Source organism: Arachis ipaensis, chromosome B3 (genome assembly GCF_059453495.1).
Source record: "Arachis ipaensis isolate K30076 ecotype BB chromosome B3, ASM5945349v1, whole genome shotgun sequence".
Taxonomy (NCBI): domain Eukaryota; kingdom Viridiplantae; phylum Streptophyta; class Magnoliopsida; order Fabales; family Fabaceae; genus Arachis; species Arachis ipaensis.
In genome coordinates, this window is record NC_142438.1 from 132681574 (window position 1) to 132696775 (window position 15202).

Consider the following 15202-nt stretch of genomic DNA (forward strand, 5'->3'; position numbering starts at 1 on the left):
TGTTGATTACAACGAGATATTTTCTCCTGTGGTGAAGCACACTTTCATAAGGGTGCTTTTGAGTCTTGTTGCTCAGAGTGATCTTGAGTTGAAACAACTAGATGTAAAGACAGCTTTCTTGCATGGTGACTTAGAGGAAGAAATTTACATGTATCAACCTGAGGGTTTCAAGGTTGAGGGTAAAGAAAATCAGGTATGTCGCTTAAAGAAATCGTTATATGGATTGAAACAATTTCCTCGACAGTGGTATAAGCGATTTGACTCCTTTATGTTAAAACAAGGATTTTTCAGAAGTAATTATGATTGTTGTGTATACATTCATAAACTTTCTAGAAGTGATTATATCTATCTTCTATTGTATGTAGATGACATGCTTATTGCTTCTAAGAGCAAGGTGGAGATAGATAGGTTAAAGGTTCAACTTGGTAAAGAATTTGAAACAAAAGATTTGGGTGTTGTACGAAAAATATTAGGCATAAAAATTAAAAGAGAGAGATCAAGCCAAAAATTATTCTTGAGCCAGAGAGGGTACATTGAGCGCGTTATTGAAAGGTTCGAAATGAAAAATGCTAAGCCAGTAGTAACACTGTTGGCTCTACATTTCAAACTCTCTGGTAAACAATCTCCCACAACAGCAGAAGATAAGGCTTACATAGAAAATGTACTTTATGCTAGTGCAGTCGGTAGCCTAATGTATGTTATGGTGTGTACATGCCCAGATATTTCACAGGCAGTCAGTATTGTTAGCAGGTTCATGGCAAATCTGGGTAAGACACACTGGGAAGCAGTCAAGTGGATATTAAAGTACTTGAAGGGTACTATTGACATAGGTTTATACTTTAGTGGAAAATCATGTCAAATCAACGGTTTTGTTGATTCTGATTATGCTGGTGAGCTAGGCAGAATGCGTTGTACGACCGGTTATGTATATCAAATACAAGGTGCTCTATTTAGTTGGCGATCGATGTTACAAGCTACAGTGACACTATCTACTACAGAGGTTGAGTACATGGCAGTAGCCGATGGGGTGAAAGAAGCATTGTGGCTAAGGGGTCTTCTAGATGATTTGGAGTTTCAGCAAGATTGCGTAAATCTGAGTTGTGATAGTCAAAATGCAATTCATTTCGTTAAAAATCAGGTTCATCATGTTCATACCAAGTATATTGATGTAAGATATCACTTTGTGCACGATGTTATAGAGAAATGCAACATTTCTCTTGTAAAAAGTACACACAGATGAAAATCTTGCAAACATGCTGACTAAAGTAGTGTTAGGAAGCAAGTTTCAACACTGTTTGGAATTGCTCAATGTTGTTCCATGTTAGGCATGGGAATACGAATACCATACTTTGATCGTCCAAAATTTGAGTAGATTTCAAATTGTGACCGAGGTGGAGAATTGTGAGAATAAAGGAAGGATAAGAGTAATTTTAGGAAATAAAATAAATGAGTTTTAATAGGAGAGAACTCAAAAATATTTAATAAGAAATTTTTTATCGGAGAATTTTATTCTTATTCGTTGAAGTTATAGCAGATACTATATATACGTCTCTAGAATTGTAATTGAAGTTAATAACAATAACAATATCCTTATTCACATTATCTTATAGAGTTAGTTAGAAGAAATCTTTTATATTGTTTTTCTTTTTTATAAAATATATAACAAGTGTATTATTGTGAGTAGTGTTCAATTTCATATTACTTTATATTTAATAGAAGTCAAAATTCTACTGTAAACTCAATATATATATATATTAAAATAAAAATATTTTAAATATTTTATATAATTAAAAAAAATATTAAAAATAATTTAAAAATTATTTTATATTTTATATATATGTCTTGTCCTATATTTTATAAAATTTTAAAATTGGTATATTTGCGTGTCGCGGCCGATGTGGTGTATCTTAATATGCTACTATGCATTCATTAATTAAATATCCAATTTGATTTCTGGTGTAAAATTTTGATTGATAACATAGTAATCATGACTACACACACCTAAAATCAATCCATGGTTAGTAGTAAAATAATCCTCAGCTTGCCCACCATTAAATACCACTATTACATGCACATAAGTAAAATAGCATTCCAATTTCCAACTGTGAAATTTGGAACCACAAGTGGGGTAGTGCTTCTGGCTGGTAAATATATTATTCAAAAGTCACAACACTACTGAAGTGGACTTTCACAAACACACACGTGCACTTATTTAATTTGATACTAAGATTTTTTTTCCTTTTGTTTCTTTGAACCTTCCTAGCATCAGTCAAGCACTGCACCCATGCAATTATAGCGGTAGATATCCATCTACCCATAACATATTTTTATTTTTCCAACTATGAATTTTGTAAAATCATGATCTTTCTCTCATTTGTCTGACCAGAATGGAAAACCTTTAAGATAGTGGCCCATGTTTTCCTAATAGATTCAGCAAAAGTTTGAGGAGTTGAGTGATACATACAAGTCTAATCGAAACCCAACATGCACCATGGCATTAAATAAAGGGTAAAAGGATTAAATTGGTCCCTAGGTTTGGGCGTAATTCTGTTTTGGTCTTTAAAGTTTAAAGTGTTTTATTTGAATCCAAAAAAGTTTCATTTAGCATCAATTTAGTCCCACAGTGAGGTCAAAATTAAATAATTAACAAAATATCCTACATAATAACAATTCAAGAACAAAATCGATAATCTGGAGAATAAGTACAAGTTCCAGAGGCACAAAATCAACCATTAATGCATCAATACATTTATTTATCATTTTCTTTAGTTTTATAGAAAATATTTTATTTATATTATAAAAAATAATAAATAAATGTATTGATGTATTAATGGTTGATTTTATGCATCTGGAGCTTGTACTTGTTCTCCAAATTATCGATTTTGTTCTTGTACTGTTGTTATGTATGACATTTTGTTAATTATTTAATTTTGACATCACTGTAGGACTAAATTGATGCTAAATGAAACTTTTTTAGATTCAAATAGAACACTTTAAATCTTAAGGACCAAAACAGAATTACGCCCAAACCTAGGGACCAATTTAGTACTTTACCCTTAAATAAATATATAATTGAAAAAGTAAATAAATGTTATTAGGATTTTGATATTGTAAGCATGATTTAATTCAGAATTCAAGATTATATTTTGTGACTTATTTTAAAAAGGAGTTACATATATAAATTGAATCATGAAACATAACCTGGAGGACTAAATAAAATGTTTATATATATATTGTATAGTATATAATGGGTAGTGGGAAGAAGTGGAGTAACTGTTGCAACAAACAATTCATTAACATAATCATAATTAAAACGAAAGTGGGAGTTAAGGGGAAGTGCTTTACAATGTAGCTAGAGAAGATTGATAGCTGACAAAGAAAGTGACTCCACTTACCACCACTTTCTTCCATCGAACCAGATATTATTCTTCTAATAATCTTCTTTTTAATTAACCTAACCATTCCAATGACCCACACAATTAGAAAAGTTACCCCCAACTTACAATATTAGAAGGCACCAGAGAGGAAACAAAAAGAAAAGTCTAACACACATTTTTTATTTTCTTAAGTATTTGAAATTCCACATAGTTTTTAAAAATTTACAATATATTGTTTCTTTTTTCTTTTAACACAATTTCTTAATAGAATGACTAACAATCTTTCTAATCAAATAAATTGGGCAGAGTACATTTTGGAATTATAAAAAATATAAATGCAAACTTCTTAAGGGATTAATATTTTATGTATAAAGTACAAATTATAAAAGTTGGAAGTAAATAGTACCAATCAGATGTTCATATAGCAGACTAAATTTAGTGGTGAGTTTAAATCACCAAATGTTCCAGTTAAGAGAAAGTCCAGCAGTACTGGCACATTGGTCATGTCTATGTCTGTGATGTGTGATATAAAGGGATCAATGCAGAGGATATTCATGAATTTGAAGTATGATTCCAAGCCTAATATGCATTTCAAGATGGGAAAGCCTTAATATATTATGGGTTCGGGGGTCTACCCAATTTGGTAGTGGTATAATAAATTTTGCCATTGCCCATCTGAAATAATCAATAAAACAGGAGAAAAGATTTTCAGCTTGGTATATTTTGATTCCAAATATAATAGGAAATTGTTGAAAATGCAAAACTCAGTTAATGGCACTATCCAATGTTTTGTAGATGTCCTTAGTTGGGGATAATCAAACGTGTTTCACAATGACAATTGACAAAGCATGACAAGTATACTCTTTACTCTTTAGTTGGATACAAGAATGGCTATGAATGAAAGTGTGCAATCTTAGCAGATTCATCGTGCAAAAAATAGGTTATGTTGTTGTCTTGGTGTATATCCAAAAGAATAGGCCACAACATATGATGCCACCAACGAATTTGGATCCTCTAAAATGAAGAAGTTGATAAAGTAGTAAAGTGAAGGATTAATCACCATTGATTCTGTAACTTCTATAAAATGTGTATCCCACTATTTTAATTTAACAGTGATTAACTCATCACTCTACCATTTTACCAACTTTCTCACTTTAGAAGATCTTGATCCGCCACCAACATAAGCATGTGTTGGAACATTATAATATAAACCAGCGTATCACTGAGTTACGCTGAATTTCTCTTAAGAACCCAATTAATTCTCTAGTTCTGGTTCCAGTTAAAATGTGATAACTTACAATTAGTGTAACAGTAACACCTCTTTGGCTCTTTCAAGGTACATCCATAAAGAAACGTGTTTATGTTTGGGATTTGATCACACAATCTCAAGAGACTGGATGCTGCTTAAGCTAAAACTTAAACCTCAGTGGAACCGTGTTCCAACTTTCAACCCTCTAAGCAAAAGATATTAACAAAGTAATGGTCACAGACAAATGCAGATATTTTGGATAACACAGAACCAGACATAGTTTGCAGTGTAAGAAGCACAGAATCCTTTATCACCTTCCCTCTTTCCTTTACCCAGAAGGTCAGAACAGGACGAGAAAGCTTAAGTTCCGAGACTATTTTATTCGTGTCAGAAATTGGTACAATCAAGTGTCATGCTGTTAACTAACAACGAAGTAAAGAAGTGAATACATAATTTGTTTAGAACTTAGCCTGTTTAAGAATCAATGGATTTTGTGATCAAATTTTGCACCACTAAATATAAAATTACAAGGGGGGAAAAGAATTGTGTGACAAATCCCTACAAAACTTGCCAACTCATTGGGTCATCGACAATGTCCACCTAAAATGAATTTCCAGATGTAGATGGTGCCTCAAGAACAAAATCATGCTCATTACATGGCATCCAACTGTCGAACCTAAGATAGCAACTATTGTAAACAGCCAAGGGGACACATCCTTATTAAGCAGTAGCAGCAACCTTTTCCTGTTCCTTTTTAGCAGCCTTTGAAGGCTTTGAAGCTGGGACATTTTCAGGTTTCTCGATTCCTTGAATATCAGTTATCCTTAACTTGGTCAACTCCTGAACATAGGCATCAGGCATATTTAATATTAACAAACAGTGCAAAACTACATTTGATTAAATAATTCCATCCCAACATACCTGGCGATGCCCTTTGGTTCTTCGGTAATTCTTTCTTCTCTTTTTCTTGAAGATAAGAACTTTTGCATCTAATGCCTGATAAATAAGAAACATGAGCAATCATACAAATTTCCACATAGAAAACATAGATATTCACATAGCAGATTTAGTGGTGAATTTAGTTTTTTTTTTTTTTTTTTTTTTTGGGGGGGGGGGGGGGGAGGGGAGGGGAGGGGAGTAGGAATGCATATTTGAGCCAATGCTCGTCCCTACTTTTTTTGTCAATTAATATTTTAATCCCACCATTTGGCAAGATGAAATGTCTACAAATTTTAGCAAGTGTTGTCTTCAAATTCACTACTAAAATTCAATAAGAAACCCTTTAACAAACACATACATAATGAAAATGCATGCAATCATCAGTCTTTGGTTTAACTATAATATTATTATAATGAAATCAAATGATTATAATTGTAGAATTAAGTGTACTATATAAGTCTTGCAGTCATCTTAAGATGAGAAACTTATGACATTTAAATACTACATCATAATTCTGACTCCATTTCATCATGATAGCAGGAAGCAAGTCTTTTAATTGAAAGAATTAAAGAAAAGGATTTGCAACCTAACTGAAAGAGGAAAGATCACTCTATTTGAAATATATTCGATTCCTACTGCCATAGAGCCATCTTAAGCTAAGAAAACCAAGTCCTTATAACAACTTTAAAGAAATTTAATTGAGCTGAGAAGTTCCAAACTTACATGCTCCTCAACAACAGCATGAACACCTGCATCTGGCACTATGGGTCTGCCAATGATTGTCTGACTAGGGGATCCAAGCAACAAAACTTTGTTCAGAGTCAGCTGCATATCAAATAAAATGTAAGAATCTATAACAAATAGTTAGCACACAACACAGAAGCCATTGCTAATAACAATACTAGCATACACATTATATTGAAAGAGATATACATATACAGTCCAAGAATGTAATTGCTTCAAAAATCCTTAAATCTATCGTAAAGTTACAGTAAAACTCGCTCACCCATCCTAAACACATCTACAAGTATTGACAAATATTACATGTGTTTGCAATTGCAAGTAAAAGGATCACTGACCTTATCATTCACTTCACAAAATTTCAATCTTTCAGTGAAAATGGCGTCCCCAATGCTCACTTTAAACTGGTGCGAACCAATCTAAATCAACGACAACAAAATTACCAAAACTAAAAATCGAGTTTAAACCGAAACATTTATACAAACATATGGTGAGCAAAATAAAGTGAACCTGAACAACAGCGAAAACAGGTTCGTAGGGCTTGAAAACATCATCACCCTTGGTGAGTGGCCCAACCACTTTGTACCCGATATTCGCCGCTTCCGCTTCCTTCTCCTCCGGCGTGTACACTCTTTTCCCACCTGACCTCAAACCACTCTCATCTTCCCCACTTTCGCTCTCATAATCAACTTCATCATCATCGTAATCGTCTTCATCCTCATCTTCTTCCACGCCACTATCGTCCTTGCTCGCGCGATCGTCCTCTTTACCAGAAGAAGAGAAAAACCGCGGATGGTGCCATTGCGGAAGAGAACGAGATAGTGATTGGGTGAAAATGGGAAGAAAAGTTGGCGAGAGGTTAGAATTGAGATGTGGGTTTGGAAATGAGATCGATGAGGGGTTATTGAGGGCAAGGTTTGCAGCTTGGCGCGTTAAAGCTAAAGCTTGGAGACACCTCCTCCTGCTCGCCATGGACGATGAAGCAGTACTTGCAGAAGCGAAGGAAAGTTAGGTTTTTGGAGAGGTTTTCATCACTTTCTCCCTTTTTTTCCTCTAAAGTGGGCCTAAGCCCAAAAATTAGGACAAAAAATAATTTAACATTTTTTGTTTGTCTACATAGAGTTGTAGCTGAAACAACTATCTTGTATAAAAATTGTGAAAGGGAAAGCCCATGAAAATTGAGATTAGATTATTTTTCTTCTGGGGCAAATGAGCTCAGTATATTCTAGTTATTGGAAACCAAGTTGGGTTGGTCTAGTGGTTAGCTCACTAGTCCGCTTAAGTAAGTGTCGGGGGTTCGAATCCCGCCTTGTGCATGCAGCAACCCATTGGCCAGCGGCAAACCCTTAAATGGAGCTCAGTACCGCGACGGATTAGTCTTTGACCTGTCGGGTTGGGGGATACCGTGGGAAACCAAAAAAAAAAAAAAAATATTCTAGTTATTGGACAACTTTTTTTGCGTTTTAATTTATTATGATCAATTATTGATTATATTTTCCTTTTTTTCTATTTTTTTTTTTTGGGTATGCTGATCCTTCAATTATAAAATAAAGAGTAGTGCTAGGGAGCCAATGACCTAAGTGTATAATGGGCTAAATCTTTGGTTTATGAATCAAATGAACATCACCTATAAACCTTCTGGATCTGAAATTCTTATACCATGTCCTGAAACCACTCATCCCAAAAGCGTAACTTGAAAAGATAATATAACACTAATAATAATATCTCTAATACTTTCCAAACCTTCATTGTACACATTGTACGCTTAGGTCATTGGCTCCCTATACTTTCTCTAAAATAAATAATGATTTCTTGTTTTTTCGTTAATCCGTTTATAATAACGTGTTTGTCTTTATGCATTTTTTTTTTTATCTCAAATTATATAGTAAACAATTGTTTTGATTTGACTTTAACTTTCGGTTTTGAAGGTTACTTAACATTAAATTAATGAGAAATGCTAGGGGATAATGATTTTATTGAACAATATGAATAACCACTAATCAAATAAAAATACATTACACTTCTAAATTAATCTTCTAAATTTTAATATTAAAATAATCATCCGTACATTAATAAAATAAATATCTGATATATCTATTGTTTATATTGTTTAATATTTTTATTATTTACCTATACTTTTCCTAAATTAAATAAGTCAAAGAAATCACACGAGTATCATGGCCTTTAACTTTGCTTTAGTTGCATTATAATAGAAGGATTAAGTTGTAATCCACAAAATTAAAACATGTCGACGCAACTATGTATTGATTAATCACTAAAGCATTACGTAACAATGTACAAATAAAATATATAGTAGTAGTGGTTTGACTGGTTTCCCTAATAAAATAACAAGCTAAGGTTGATCCTTATTATTGTATTTGATAATATGTGGGGCTATTCACTTTTGCTAAACACCTAATAATTCAGCCAACGTGACAACTGACAACCAATAAAAGAACATGATATAGATAAACATAAAACTAAGGCATGTTAGTAGTTACTAATTAATTATTATTGTTAATATTGTTATTCTCAAGACAACTTTCAGTTGTTTATGATATATAAAATGACGCGATAAGATCGACTATTGTTTCTCTGTGAGCAAGAGGGGCTATCGCCTCTAACATAATAATATAAATGGAAGAGAATATAGTATGGGAAAAATTTTAAGTGTATTAGAAATATCGGTATTTCAGTTGTTTTAATCGTTAATTTTAATTAATATATATTAATTAAAATTAACTATTAAAATAACTGAAACACCGATATTTTTGGTACACTTGAAACTACTCCTATAGTATGTTACATTTTAGTAGTATTACCATATCATTCGTACATATACAAATACAACTTGGCTTCAACAAAGTAGTTGTACAAATTAATAAAGCAACCATGCACACGTATTTGTTTGTCTTTTTCTTCTCATTTTTTCCTTTCAATAATTTACTAATTCTATATAAAATAATTGATAAAAAATAAATTATATAAAGAGTAAAGATTGTAATTAGATGAAGTGTATGAGTTAAGTTGTTCATAAAGGTGTATATTAAAATTAGTTATTAAATTATATTAAACTATTAATTATTATTAATATGAACTCTTGAGTATGAAACGACGTTCATGATAAAAGCATCTAAAACAACAAAAAATAGTCAGAAAACATAATAACACAAACTGTATTATCTTATACAATTATTCTCACCACAGGCACTTAATTTGTTTTTTTTTTAAAGAAAAAATACTAATATACTACTACAACATATCAATTTTAATGTATATATATAATAATATCTACATTTTTTAAATATGTAAAAGTATTTATAATAATAAATTATCTTAACCATATATATAATAAGAGTTATGCTACGTATACATAAAAATTAGCTATCAAAGTCAGCAACTAGTATAAAATACATGCTAGAATATAAATACACATTAAAAATAAATTAAACCACATATATATTTATATACAAATACATTGATGGCTGATTTTAGTAATTCTTGATATACAAATAATATTTTTGATATAACAATATCATTTATATATTTATTTATATCTTAATAGATTTAGATAAATCTAAACAAATTAGGATTAATTAGGCCAATTTACGAATAAATATATAAAGGTAACTTACTAATAATTTAGATTTTTAAAAACACTTAAGTCTGGATTTAAAAAAAAAATAGATAAATCTGGACTTATATTATTCATAAGATTTGAATTTGACGTTCTAGCTACTTCTTAATTCTGGTCAAAACAAGAGGAATAGCTCTAAAATTCTTAGGCTGAATAATAATAGGTGAGTATTATAGAAATTTTAATATATTGTACCTAAATTACTAAAAAGATAAATAGATAATATCTAATAAAATTTAAATAATTTATTTTTTATTTTAAATATTTTATTTTTTATCCAAAAAAATAAGTTAAGCAATTTAAACATTATAACAAAAATACTATAAAATTCACGTAATAATAATAATAGGAGTCAATGGTTATATTAAAACTTACAAGACTATAGCCACAATAGCTACCACTTATTCCCCCTCACATGAATTAACCTCGTGAATCCTTCACTGTTTAATTTTTGTGTGTTTTTCTTACTACCAAACATTGTCTTGTCCCGTAGTTATCCGACATCAGAGGAGAACTGATGGACAAGTATCCTTTCAGCATAATTCGGTTCGATTTGGACCACCCATTATCGGAATCTTTTTTCTTTCTTTTCAGAAATCATATTTCTGCAACTGCTGAAAGTTGTTCATATCAAATAACTTTTAGTTGATAAATTTGTATAAACAATTTGTAACTTTAATTTAAAAATAAGTTACTAAATTAATAATAACTATATATTATTTAATTTATTTTTAATATATATTTTATACGAGTTATTGATTTTTATGTTCACTTATATTAGAATGATTGTTTGAAAATTTATATTTTTAAAAATAATTTGTAGCTTGACAAAAAAAAGTAAAAGAGGTTAGGAAATAAAATTTAATTTATAAACCACACTTAAAAAAAACTAAAGGCGTGGCATAGTTGTTTTCTTTCATTTCAGAATAAGTTAAGCGTGTTACACGTTTTAAACGTAGATGCATATTATGCGGTATATACATGCATTGCTTAATATGAAAACATAGTTTGATTATGATTATGGTTATTCTCTCGTGAATTAAATGATATATATATAGCAGTATAGTGCCTAATCAATACTTCAATATATATTAATATATTACACACTCGATCTTGATCATTGATGCCTTCAACCAATTTTCAAAGGAGATACATATTAATATTCTAACATGTGCGACAGAGCAGTGTCCTATATATTGTTCTCAGATCTCACCTTAGGGGGGGCAGAATTCATCATTTGGTACCTTAATTATAAAAATTTAAAATAAAATAAAATGAAAGTAATAAAGATATTACAAATTTCAGATTCTTACAAATAAAGTTTTTGAATAATTTATACAAGACATTTTTTATTTCTTGACCTAACTTTTAAGATTGAGTTAAATTTCTTCAAATGAGTATCGAATCATGAATCTTTTATTCATAGAAAAACTAAAAAGTCTTTAACCATTAAGTTGAACAGAAAAGCTCTGTTGTATGTTTTACAAGTTCATTAATAAATAAAACCCAAAACGCGCTGCTACACATACGTGGTATACACGCGCTATATTAGAGATCCTGCTTTTATCTAACTACCAAATTTAAAAGATTTGTTTCCTTCTTCGTTTTCGTTATTTGCGGATTTGCTCGTTCTTCTTCTCGCGCGTCTTCTCTCATTCTTCTCCATCGTTCTTTTCCTCTCCTTTCTCACTGGTATGTTCTTCGTCATTTACGTTAGTTCTTCTCTCTGCAACTCCAGTTTCGTTTTCTATTTGATTTGTTGTTTTCTGAAATCAAAGTTTGAACTCGTTTTGAAGATTATGGATGATTCAAGCTCAGATTGTCAGCTGAATCAGGGCGAAGTGGATTATGAATTTGAACTAACGAAGTTCCTGAGGTTTGATTTACATACTCTGAATTTTGTTGCAGTCATTTCAATAGCATTGTGTAGCTGAAAAATTCTTGAACATTGAACTAACACGTTAACATGAATCTGTCGATTGAATGTAATGTATTAGTTTTGATTAATTATCTGGAATTTATAGCAGACGCTCGGGTGTAGATCAGAGCTTTTCTTGGGTGTATTTTTGCGAGAAGTGTGGGTGTATTTACAGTTTATGGGTTTTTCTGTTGTTAGCTGAGTTGTTGTCGTTCGGGTGTATTATATCAGACATGAATGGGTGTGTTTTTGGTTTTTGACATGGTGTATTCTGCAGCTTGTGTATTTACAGTTTATGGTTTTTTTTTTGTTATTTTAGTTGAGTTGTTGCGGTTCGGGTGTATTATATCAGCAATGATTGGGTGTATTTTTAGTTTTTGACATGGTGTATTCTGCAGCCTCTCTCTGTTGTTGATGACCAGTTTGTTCCGAAGGTTGGAATGACCTTTACCACGCTTGAAGATGCTGGAAAATTTTACAGGAACTACGCCAAGGCTGCAGGTTTTTCTACAAGAGTTCAAAGCACAAATAGGAAGGAAAACGAGATTAAGAATCAATTGATTACATGTAGCAGAGAGGGAAAATGGAAATCTAAAATATCTCCGACCGAGAAGACCAATCCGACAGCCGGTTTAAACTGTCCTGCAAGAATTTATATACACACATTGAAGGATGTCGGTGCTTGGATGATTTCAAAGGTTGTGCTGGATCATTCACACCCCTGCTGTCCAAGTAAAGCAGAGGTGTTCAAACAGTACAGGGAACTAAGCCTATCCATTCGTCGTACAATAGAGAATAACGAGGAGGCCGGTATCAGACCAAGCAAAACCTACCAATCATTTGTCGCGGCTGCCGGGGGTCACCGCGAGTTAAATTTTATCGAAAAGGACGTGAGGAATTACATTACCAGGGAAGTGCGGAATGTTTCCGAACAAGAAGATGCAAAGAAATTCGGAAAATATTTGTTAAGAATGAAAGAGAAGAATCAAAATTTCTTTTTTGAGCTCGAACTCAAGAAGGATCAATCGATTAAGCTGGCTTTTTGGGCCGATGCAAGAAGTAGAGCTGCCTTTGAGTATTTCGGAGACGTTATTTCATTTGACACCACCTACAATACAAACAGGTAAAAAACTGCCCCTGTTTATGATGCTAAATTAATGTATTTCTATGAATCCGCAGCAGAGGTGTATATTGGCTGTTTTTTTGGGTATATACGAAGCATTTGTTGGATGTACCTAATGATTTTCCATTCTGCACTATGGTAATTTGTTTCAGGTATAATTTGGTGTGTGGTTCTTTTGTCGGGGTGAATCACCACGGTCAGTCAACACTTCTTGAATACTCTTTGATGAAAAACGAAGAAATTGAATCATTCAAATGGTTATTTCAATGTTGGCTTCGTTGCATGGGAGGAAACGCTCCGAAAGGGTTTCTCACCGATCAATGCGCATCAATGAAAAGGGCTTTAAAAGCCTGTATGCCAACAACAATGCACCGTTGGTGTATTTGGCACATCATGAAGAAGATTCCAAGCAAATTAAACGGGTACAAGGGACATGCCGATATTGAACAAGAAATGAGCCAAGTTGTTTGGAACTCTCATAGCAAAGACTCATTCGATAGGAATTGGAATGATTTTCTGCTGAATTTTGGTCTTGCGGACAACAAGTGGCTTTTAGGTAATGTTTGTTTAAAATCTGCAGCAGAGGTGTAAATTGCATGTTTTTTCGGGTGTATTTATAGTCTGTGTTTGGGTGTATTCTGCAGATCTATATGAAGACCGTCACATATGGGTTCCTATCTATCTAGATCACCACTTCTGGGCAGGGATGAGAAGCACACAAAGTAGCAAGAGCATGCATTCATTTTTTAACAAGTTTATCACCCGGAACAGCTCGCTTATTCAGTTCGTCAAACAATACGATAATTGCCTCGGAAGCAGGGAGCAAGCAGAGAGAGAATCAGATGCTGCAGATTTTCACACGGTCATACCGTGTCCAACCAAATCGTCCATTGAAGCTCAGTTTCAAGATGTGTACACTCATCAAAAGTTTAGGGAAGTCCAAGCGCAATTCAGAGGAAAGGCGAATTGCATCACCAAATTAACGAATTCCGCTCTAGGCTATTCAGTATACGAAGTCGGAGAACAAGTTTCCAGCTCAATATTCAACAAGTTTGTGGTTACTTACGACTCAGTTGCAGCCGAGGTAAAATGCCAATGCTTATTATTCGAGTCGAGAGGGATACTGTGTCGTCACGCACTAAGCGTGTTAAGCTTCGAACAAGTAAGCCAAGTGTCACCTAGATATATACTGGAACGATGGAGCAAGAAGGTAAAGAGGTGACACACACATCAAGAGCAGCCACGACGAGCCACTAATGGAGCCAAGAAGCAAGAGGTTCGACCAATTGGTTTTTCGTTCGCAAAATATTTATGAATTTGCATCCGAATCGGAGGAGCTGACTGCAATTCTGCACCGTGCGTACGATAATGTCATGGCTGAGATTGAATCATTAAAAGCCAAAAGGAATGGGACATCTTCTTTATCCCACGAAGACGCCAACTTGGAATCCGTTAACGAGCTTCAAAGCCCGCCAAGGATTCGAACAAGAGGACGTCCAAAAAATAGGCTAGGTTCAAAGTTGGACAAACAGATTGTAAATGCCACAAAGAAGAAGAAAACGAAAGTTTTAAGCGAGGTAAAAGTAATGTTCTTTAAATTTGTGCTGATTGAGTTTATTTTTCTCCTTAATAGTTTAGCTAATATGTGAGTTTCTTATATTCAGATAAACTTGTTTGATGCTGCATCAGTGATGCATTCAAATTCTAGTCAATATCAAGGACATGTTATGAATTATCAGTTCAGGGTACCAGCAGCAGGCGATAACTCTTTTGCTGTATAGTTACAGAATATGGGTGTAAAAGCACTGTTCTTTTGGGTGTAAAAAATCCCAGGGTATGGGTGTATATTTCATTTGATGTTATTCTTCATATTATAGTACCTGTAATTCATACATTTTGAATACAGCACAGACAGTTTAACAGCACAGACAGTTTGGGTGTATATATTAAGCAATCTTGGGTGTATATTAAACTTCCGTTGGGTGTAAAAGTTTATAGTTTGTGTTTTAGATCCGCCTTGATGTTTTCCTTCATATTTTATCACCTGTAATACAGAGCTTTTGAATACAGCACAGACAGTTTAACAGCACAGACAGTTTAACTATGGAAAAAAATTTTATTGAAAAGAAGTTGTTTATAAATGGCAAATTTTTACAGCATTTGTTCAATTTACAACCTAGCTAGCAGTTAGATTACTCAGTTTCTACATCAGTAGAGT

The 15202-nt window shown here is 32.9% G+C and overlaps 2 protein-coding genes across 2 annotated transcripts; one reads left to right on the forward strand and one right to left on the reverse strand.

The window, feature by feature from the left end:
• Window positions 1-4978: 4978 nt before the first annotated feature.
• Window positions 4979-7308, reverse strand: NFD1 (Ribosomal protein L21). Its single transcript, XM_016334593.3, has 5 exons — window positions 6817-7308; window positions 6645-6725; window positions 6289-6390; window positions 5548-5622; window positions 4979-5466 (listed from the first exon to the last, which is right to left on the reverse strand). Exons 1-5 carry the CDS (start codon window positions 7276-7278, stop codon window positions 5347-5349), a joined length of 840 nt encoding a protein of 279 aa, XP_016190079.1. The 5' UTR covers window positions 7279-7308; the 3' UTR covers window positions 4979-5346.
• Window positions 7309-12098: 4790 nt separating this feature from the next.
• On the forward strand, window positions 12099-14784 carry LOC148572490 (protein FAR1-RELATED SEQUENCE 5-like). The gene is made up of 4 exons (XM_088507546.1): window positions 12099-12125; window positions 12260-12984; window positions 13137-13241; window positions 14724-14784. The coding sequence occupies exons 1-4, from the start codon at window positions 12099-12101 to the stop codon at window positions 14782-14784; spliced, it is 918 nt and encodes a 305-aa protein (XP_088363672.1).
• The last annotated feature ends 418 nt before the right edge of the window (window positions 14785-15202 follow it).

What these genes read in the sequence shown, in the direction of transcription:
- LOC148572490 (XM_088507546.1), top strand. Translation starts at nt 12,099, where the DNA reads ATGGGTGTGTTTTTGGTTTTTGACATG. An exon ending in ACCACCTACAATACAAACAG is followed by an intron (nt 12,985 to 13,136) that starts GTAAAAAACTGC and finishes AATTTGTTTCAG; the next exon opens with GTATAATTTGGTGTGTGGTT. An exon ending in GAAATTGAATCATTCAAATG is followed by an intron (nt 13,242 to 14,723) that starts GTTATTTCAATG and finishes ATGAATTATCAG; the next exon opens with TTCAGGGTACCAGCAGCAGG.
- NFD1 (XM_016334593.3), bottom strand. Translation starts at nt 7,278, where the DNA reads ATGGCGAGCAGGAGGAGGTGTCTCCAAGCTTTAGCTTTAACGCGCCAA. An exon ending in CTGTTTTCGCTGTTGTTCAG is followed by an intron (nt 6,726 to 6,816) that starts GTTCACTTTATT and finishes TCGTTGATTTAG; the next exon opens with ATTGGTTCGCACCAGTTTAA. An exon ending in TTTGTGAAGTGAATGATAAG is followed by an intron (nt 6,391 to 6,644) that starts GTCAGTGATCCT and finishes TTTGATATGCAG; the next exon opens with CTGACTCTGAACAAAGTTTT.